At 32.8% G+C, this 9289-nt stretch overlaps 1 protein-coding gene across 1 annotated transcript; it reads left to right on the top strand.

Moving 5' to 3' along the window:
• Positions 1-909: 909 nt before the first annotated feature.
• LOC145572043 (phenylacetaldehyde synthase-like) lies at positions 910-7904 on the top strand. The gene is made up of 14 exons (XM_081631062.1): positions 910-1064; positions 1271-1394; positions 4126-4198; positions 4287-4517; positions 4707-4870; positions 5386-5526; positions 5627-5686; positions 5835-5999; positions 6112-6168; positions 6403-6467; positions 6687-6810; positions 7165-7302; positions 7448-7595; positions 7712-7904. Coding segments are annotated over exons 1-14 (1503 nt in total). The 5' UTR covers positions 910-1062; the 3' UTR covers positions 7723-7904.
• The last annotated feature ends 1385 nt before the right edge of the window (positions 7905-9289 follow it).

Below are 9289 nucleotides of genomic sequence, written 5' to 3' on the forward strand. Positions count from 1 at the left end.
TTAAGTTAATTTGATGACTTGATTAAGCTACCTAAATCACAAAAGAATTGTTTTAATCATAAAATTAATAAATAAAAACTAAAGAGGTTTATAAAAAAATTTAATAAATGTAAACGATTTATATAGATACAATACCTTATCATACTTTGTTTTTCCAATCATTTTTGCTCGAATTTAATTCGTTGATTAATTAAATTAAGCAAAACATAAACATATAATCATTAAGCATTCCAAATAAACACAATGTAAGCAATAATCACAAATATACATTTAAACATGGATTTTTAAAATAAAACTAATAATTACGCAGCCACTGATGACCTAAAACTGACACAAAATTCGCTTGATTTGATTTTGTATTGATATGAAATTTTATTGGTGTTGTAGGATGTGTCAATTTATAGTGGTAGGCATCAAAATTTTTAATTTAATTATTATTAAGGAATAATTTTTATTTCTTATCATAAACACTATCAAGATTATCTTAGATATATAAATCCTATATCTAAAGATAATTGTTTTCTTAAAAGATAATTTTTAGTTTTTTAAATAAGTTAAATCCTTATAATCACTATTCGTTATTTTTAATTACGTGGCAAAATTCTTAAATCTCATTCGCCACTTTTGTTTAGGTGGCAAGTGAATTTTTTAATTCTAAAATAAAATAGAAATCTAATTTTTAATTGGTCAAAAATATACCTTTGCTTATGTGGCGCGTCGAATGCTCTTCAAAAATGCCTACTTTATTTATATATATTTGATTTGATTAGATTACTATTTATTCATGTTTGATTTTTTTTTTTTTTTGACAAGATTCATGCTGACTTGGTTACACCATGCAACGGATTAGTTGGTACTTTGGATGTTAGGTTGCTATTTAATCGTTTTCATAAAAATAAATACTGTATAAAAAGAATTTCAAAAAAATTAAAAAAAAAAAAAATCTTGCTATATAAAGTGTCAAGGGTGTGAGTGTATTCCTGCGTCAGAACGTTCACAATCGATTTCGAATTTTCGATTCCATCACAAGTAAAAAGACCAGGCGTCCACCACCAAATTAAAATGTAAGTCCCTATTATTCCTTTCTCTACATACTTTGTTAAAATCCGATCTGTCAATTAAAAAAGAACGGAGGTAGCTAGTATTAATCGTTACAATGCTTATATCTAAAATTTGTGAAGATTACCTATTGATGATCTCTTGCCATTGATGTACGGGTATATATTAATTTGTGATTGCGCGATTTTGGTGATGGATATGATAATAATAGGGAGGGAGAAAAGTTGAAGGCCATGGATGCAGAGCAATTGAGAGAATATGGACATCAAATGGTGGATTTTGTAGCTGATTACTACAAGACCATTGAAAACTTTCCCGTGCTTAGCCAAGTTCAGGTTCATTTCTTCCTCTTCGGTCATTTTCACTTACTCGTATGTATTTAATTTATGGGGACATCAATTTTTTAAACTGCTTTTTTTTAAGGTAAGGATACATAGGCCTTCATCTGCTTTTTTATTTTTTATTTTTCTTTTTATTTTTTTATTTTTTTTTTATTTTTTGAGGGGGAGAGTGAGTGGAGTAGTTAGACTTCACATTGAAAGTGTTTTTATAATTGTTAAAAAAAAAGTTTTATTTAAGTGAAAATAGGTTTTATATACATGCAACAATAAATCAGTAAACTTCCAAGTTACAAATTTATTCCTTCATAATTTATTATTATTATTATGATTTTCTATAGGTAGTATCCCCGTTTTGTCTATGGGATGCATGTCTAATATTGAAATGTAGAGTACTCTGAAATGTAGTGAAATTATTATAAATAAATAAAGGCTAATTAATGATTCTTTTTTCGTGTCAAAAAAATAAAAATCTTTTGAACGGTGAACAAGTAAAAATAACAGATTCCTCAAAAAAAAAAAAAAAAATAAATAAATAAATAAAAACAAGAGAGGGATAGGTGGTTGGGTGGATTAAAATTTGCACTTTGATTTCTCGCTCTATGTGGACAGTTAGACTTCATTTGTTTTGATAGAAAATAATAAAAAATAATTTTCATCGGTAAACATAGTTGTGAAAATGGGAAGCATAATGGTGAAAAAAGATTTTCTTTCGTTGTTTGATCATGGATAATATAATTCATTCCATATTCGTAGTATTGGATAGAATGTACTTGTATAATATAATTAATAATGAAAGTAACGTTTCTAGAACAATGTTCATAATTTCCTTGATATTCCTTTTTTTGGTGTAATAAGTTGTGATATGTAAGTTTTGCCACCGAAGGGGAAATGTCACATATTTTGGGATGAAGTTGTTGGAAGGTAGAGCATTAAGATAGATAGAGAATGCCAATTTTGTTTAAAACTTGATCTACTTGACATGTTGTATTTCAAGTGATTGGTGAGTAATAAATGGCCTCCTAAATTTAGTTAGATTGATGATGTAAATGCTACACAATCCGTTGAACTTGTATTTTCTCTTCTTGTAATCGCAACATTTGGACATATAAAGTATTAATACATAATCTTTAACCTTCTTTCGTAAAATGTACATTGTACATTAAATATATAGTCATTTTCACGTAGGATTCGTCTCGATATAAATTTTCAAAATATCAACTTTTCATGTTTTATTTTTTAAAAAACTTATATATTAATGGTATAAGATGTGCGCTAACAAATATAAAACTTCATATTTTACAAGTAAATAAGAATTAATGAAGAACATTTAAAATCGTTTTACTTTTATTTACTCAGTTAATAATTGTAAAATTTGACTGATTTTTAGAAACATATACTTTGTGCAAGATAAACTAAGAATTCCATGTGTGATCTTAAGTGGTAGAGCTCAGGTGGGCAGTGGTCCCATATTTTGTCATGGGTATGAATTATTGTATGGAGTTTAGATAGGGAGAGGGGGCACTACAACTTGAGATAGGTGGGCTGCGCAGCTGCGCTAACACGATAATGAGCGCTAATCAAATAAAGAATGGTTGCAATTAATAACAAATAGATACAATACTTTTTAAAAATAAAAAGTGTTGCAATTAATCTGAAGTGAAAAGGCGACATAACTCATAACTTTGAAATTTTAAAATTGCTCTAATTAAATGTTACTGCTTTATTCAATTAATTTAAGTGGCCTGGTTACGGCTGGACTGAAACTACTACTCCTAGTCCCCACTATTCCACTACTTACCATTATTGGTGATGTAGCATTCTTCAAATTTCTTGCATAGATTCAACTAAGACTTCGTAAAACTTCTGTCATATACTCTCGTATGTATCTAAAGTAAGTGCAACATGGGCTTATGTGCATTTTTGTTTGATTTTTTCGTGGTTTTAGCAACTTACATGATTTTTTATTAGTACGTAATCACATGTATTAACGGTGGAAGTTATGCATTTGAGATCGTAATATCTATAGTACTATCTTATCTTACCTGTGAGTTCATGGCAAGGCCCGTCACATTTCATGAGCAAAATGTAAACATATTTGAAATTAAACTTGTTTTAGTCTCATGTTCCTGAAAGTTGATGTCTTCAAGATTGTCTATTTTCGTATTAAAACCATAGTAAAATGATAATCCCTAAATTTTAAACAACTACATTCAAGGACATCAAAAAGGTTACTTTTCTAGATGTTAGTCACTAAGTCATTGGTGTTGTTGCATTGACATATAAAACTAACAAGTAATAATAAATTGATTGTACTACCTCCATTACATATTATGTGTACTTTTTGAATTTTTTATACCTTACAAATAATACCCTAAAGTTGCACATAATATGTAACAGAGGTAGTATATAAAAGGAAACTGTAGTGCATTTTTTCTAAGTAAATACTTGTAGATAATATGAATGAAACGAGAAATTTTTAAGCCAATTTGGTCTTGGAATGTTGGTGATATCTGTAAATCTTCGTTTCATTTTAGTCCTCGCTCGTATGATGTAGTAGAAAATTGTGAGCTCACACGATTCAGCAAGACTAATGAGATCATGCACACAATATCCCACATACCGAATCAATATATAACTCAGCAAGACTAATGAGTTCATGTACACAATATCCCACATATCGAATCAATATATAACTCGTCAACATGGCGTTCTCTGTGCAATGCAGCCAGGGTATCTTCGTGAGCTTGTACCGGACTCTCCACCTGTTCAACCGGAATCCTTACAAGATGTTCTCAATGGTTAGGCCATTATTTCAGCTCCATTTTTAGACTGTCTTATGTTTTTTAAATCATAATCGACAAATTTTGAATCATATATATCCTGCAGATATAAAATCAAAGATATTTCAAGGGGTAACACATTGGCAAAGCCCTGGCTATTTCGCATACTTCCCTTCTAACAGCAGTATCGCCGGGTTCCTGGGGGAAATGCTTAGTGCTGGTGTCAATATTGTCGGATTTAGCTGGGTTACCTGTCCTGCAGCAACAGAACTCGAAGTGATTGTTCTAGATTGGCTTGCTAAATTGCTTAAGCTACCTGATGCCTTCCTTTCTACAGGTAAGTCTGACTGTCGTGACTGATGCAGTGCTGTTACATGCTATGTAACTGAGACGCGTCCACAGGTGTTGGACACTTGGACTCAGATACGAGTTCAAGTGTCAGACACGGCCATCTAAAGAACGTGACTTCTAATTGTACTTGAAAGGGGGTGCATTGAAAACTGATGCTACTGGTATGATATTACAGGAAAAGGCGGTGGTGTCATACAGGGAACTGCCAGTGAAGCAGTTCTGGTTGCATTAGTGGCTGCGCGTGATCGGATGTTAAAAAAAGTAGGAAAAGATTCTTTGGGGAAACTAGTTGTTTATACTGCTGATCAAACTCATGCTTCTGTAAAGAAAGGCTGTCAGGTATTTGGTAACTGACTCTTTCTTATCCTCATCTTTCTGTCATTTAGTTTGAAGTCATGTGCTCAAGGTTTCGAATTGTTTAGTAAAATAAATTACTACTTCGAGAATGAAAAACAGAGGTAGCAGTTGAAAGATGAACCTTTTAGTATGAGATTAATTATCAGAACTAATGAAACAAATTTATTTAGTACTGGTAATAAGAATGCTTTGAATTGCCATTAAATTTGCATTTTGTCTTTCGGGATCTTAAGGGTCAATGTTGCAATTACGATATGATAACATAAGATCATTTTTATAGAAGAGTTGAATACATAGCTATGTTACTTGGATCCTTTACATGAAATACACAAGTCTTGCCTAATGTAACACAAAGTACCTAAGCTCGAGTATTGTGAAGAAGAAAGTTGACAATATAACTAAATGTAATCACTAGCAAATCATATAACTTAATATTTTCTATGTATCACTTGTTTTATTCTCAATTTTGATGTTCTGTCTTTGCTGCCTGGTATAAGATTGCAGGAATCTATCCTGAGAACATAAGAATTTTAAAGACGGATTCATCAAGTGAATATGCTCTTTCTCCTGAATTACTTTCTGAAGCGGTATCACATGATGTTGCTTCTGGTCTCATTCCTCTTTTCTTATGTGCTACTGTAAGAACAACAATCCTTGTTACTCACATACCCCATATCAAACCTTAATTTGCTTCTGTTCATAACTCATAAGACTAATAAGCATTATGATTGCTTGCAGATTGGGACAACCTCGTCAACTGCAGTTGATCCATTGCTTGCTCTAGGAAAGATTGCTAAGGTATGTAATCAGCTAAATACTGAAGTGACTCACTAGTCACTAATAATTCTCAGAGTTTGAATGGTTACAGGAGTTCAGAATAAAATTTTACTAGGCTTGTTCTAATCATAGTGTCTTAAGAAGATATTCTTGTTTAAAATGGCGACAGAGTAGTGGAATTTGGTTTCATATTGATGGTGCATACGCTGGAAGTGCCTGTATATGTCCTGAATTTCGCCACTATCTTGATGGTGTGGAAGAAGCTGACTCATTTTGCATGAATGCGCATAAATGGCTCCTTACAAATTTTGATTGCTCAGCTCTTTGGGTTAGGGTATGTTACTTCATATTGTTTTGCATATATATCTGCTCAACTCATTAAAATTTGTCACTGTATATATCTTCTCAACACACACTTTGGGTCTTACAGTGTTTCATGTTTACAGGACAGAAGCGCTCTGATTGAATCCTTGTCCACTTATCCAGAGTATTTGAGAAACAAAGTAAGTTCAAGTGTTGCCGATGTATTTGCTTGAATTTTTTTTAAGGATGTATGTGAGAATTATATTCCAGGCCAGGTTGTCTGCTGAATGATTGTCACTTGGCAAGATTTTTCAAAGCATGATGTTCGCCTTAATTTTGGGGCCTTTAATGGCTCGAAATACAGGCATTTCTTAACAATTCTGTTTACATATGATTTTCTATTTCTGACAAGCACTCTTTAAATAAAATACCAGGCTTCAGAAGCAAATACAGTTGTGGATTACAAAGATTGGCAAATTCCTCTTGGTCGTCGATTCAGGTTAGCCTCAGACATTAATTGTAAAGTTTAGCTGTTGTAATTTACTGTATGAGATATGTATATATTTGGTAATAGAGTGTACATACACCCATGATGACACTCTGATTACTGATTCTGGCTTCTCATCTTTACAAGAATAGTTGCATCATTATCTACTGCTAGGCGCTTCAATTGATTAATTCATTAGGCTTCATTACAGTAATGATTAATATTCTGCAGATCCTTAAAACTTTGGATGGTAATGCGGTTATATGGCCAGGAGGGTCTGCAGTCATATATTAGAAATCATATAGCATTGGCAAAACGATTTGAAGAGCTCGTTCGTCAAGACTTGAGATTTGAGGTAATTTCTTACACCAAGTTGCTCGCTTCTCTTTCTTTCTGTGATGCTGGTTGTGGCATTGTAGAGCAGAGGAAGCAGTTATTAAGTTACTTGAAATGACCAAGGTAGGGCATGATGATATTGATATACAAGTATCTTACTAATTGAAATTTATCCTGCTTTCATAGTTTCACCTCAATATCATGAGTGCTTCTGCATGCTTTTCAGTTAATTTATAACTGTGTTTTGTATCAACTACAGATCCTTTTGTTACATTATTGATTTTGTGCCTTCTCTTTTCTGTTCAAAATTTCAATCACTGTCTCACTGAACATAATTTTTCCAACATAACAACTTAAAAACTCGGATGGGCAGGTGATTACTCCTAGGAAGTTTGCATTACTGTGTTTCCGGTTGCTGCCTCCTGGCAGAGACGAAAACCAATCTGATAAGCTCAATCGTGAGCTCTTGGAAGCAGTCAACTCTACTGGAAAGATGTTCATTTCTCACACAGTATGTATATGTCATACTTTATTCTACAAATATATCGTTAAGATTATTTAGAACATTTATTTCACCCTCTCTAAGTTGCATTATTAGCCAGACGTAATGGTAGCATTGGCAAAGCTCTTAATCATACTGCTCTTCAAACATATAGGTTCTGTCAGGCAAGTATGTATTACGCTTGGCTGTGGGAGCTCCACTTACAGAAGAGAGGCATATCGATGTAGCATGGGAGGTCTTGCAAGTAAAGGCCACCGCCTTGTTGAAGCCATATAAAAATGGCATTCAAATTTACTCAAATGGTATACCATTATCTATTAATCTGATTTGTTTCATTATTATTTCTTACATATGTTCAAGTCATAGCACTTGTTTACATATCTAGCTGAGCCTTTGGGCTGTTGCTTCTCCTGTACAGGTTCTGTCTAGCACGAGCTCTACGTTGGACTAGAGGCAACATATGCGCCATGGAAGTTCATTCTAGCGATCCTACTCAAAGCCATTTAAGTTGTACCTGTTTCTTAATTGTACCCAAATTTTCAAAGATTGATGGTTACACTTTAGGATAACTGATTGTATTCAAGTTGTATAAGCAAGAACATACAAGCAAATTAGCTAGGTAAAAACCCGACTACTGCTGTAAGGACATCCCAAATACACAAGGCAAATTAAACTTGGGATAAAAACACTTCAACAACCCCAAAATGCTAGCACACACTCAAGCAAGCCCATTTAAAGGGCTCGATCCAATTCATGTAGTATTATTAGCACATGTTGAGTTATAAAAGCATCTTGTTCCTACTAGTACCATATGGGACAAACATTCAAAAAATATAAAACTCCGTTGAAAGCTATATACGACCAATAAAGTGTTAAATTACTTATTCTTACCTAATATCTTAAAGGTTTGAGGTTCGAATCCTACCAAATAAGGGTGCTTGGGGTTAGAGATTCCTTTACTCCTATACATGGAGTACTTTGTATAGAACATGACCTCAGTCCACATATCTTCATTATGCAGATAATTGAAGTGCATCTATGTACCCTACATTACTACAGGTATCAATTTGCATACCTGGATCAGGTTCGATTAAGTTGAATCTATTTTTAAAATTGATTCATATTAAATTATTATCTCCATACAAATCAAAATTAGAATATAATTTTTTAATCGGGTTGATTGGATCAATTTTTGCCACCTTTACGGCTTTACCATACACCCCCATTAAAAGAAGCCACTTTTGAACTTCAGATAATTCAACACCATACTATACCACAAGCCCCCTGAGTTGGCACACGTCAGAGGTGATTTATTATACTGTATTCTATCTAATTATATACCATCTCATCATAAAAGTTGTAAATTAATGCAACATAAAGGGAGTACGAAGTTTTTGACTCTTTCTAAGATGGATCATAATATTCCTCTACTCCTACCTCACAACTATAGTAAATGTTGTTCATTTGTTCCAACTTTCTTAAATAAAAAGGAAAAAAAAAAAACCATCAATTTCAATTACTACGTCTGTGAATAAGCTAATAAGAGATCTCTAGTTCCATCTTAAATAGAAGTCTTGATTTATGTATAAATTGCAATAACTTATGCGAAGTACATATTATAATACTTTTTCTATATACGTAATATACAAGTTTGACTCTTATATATTGTGCATAAGCATATAAAAAATAATGCCATAGCAATAGCGTTTCCGAACGCCTATCAACTCCAACACTACAATATTTATTCAATAAAAAGGCCCCTCAAATCAATGAAACTCTAAATAGTACATACCATGACCCCATGAGCACTTGACCAATACTCTAGTAATCCAAATTTCTTAACCAAATACTAGTAAATAAAACTTTTTCAACTTCTTCCTCAACCAACAACAGTTACAACACACTCTCTTATATATGCATCCTCATTTCACCACCCAAAAAACCTAAAACACACTAAACCCTTGAACCAGTCAATCCCACAAAAAGCACACACAAA

This window comes from Chenopodium album, chromosome 12, assembly GCF_948465745.1.
Source record: "Chenopodium album chromosome 12, dcCheAlbu1.1, whole genome shotgun sequence".
NCBI lineage: Eukaryota > Viridiplantae > Streptophyta > Magnoliopsida > Caryophyllales > Amaranthaceae > Chenopodium > Chenopodium album.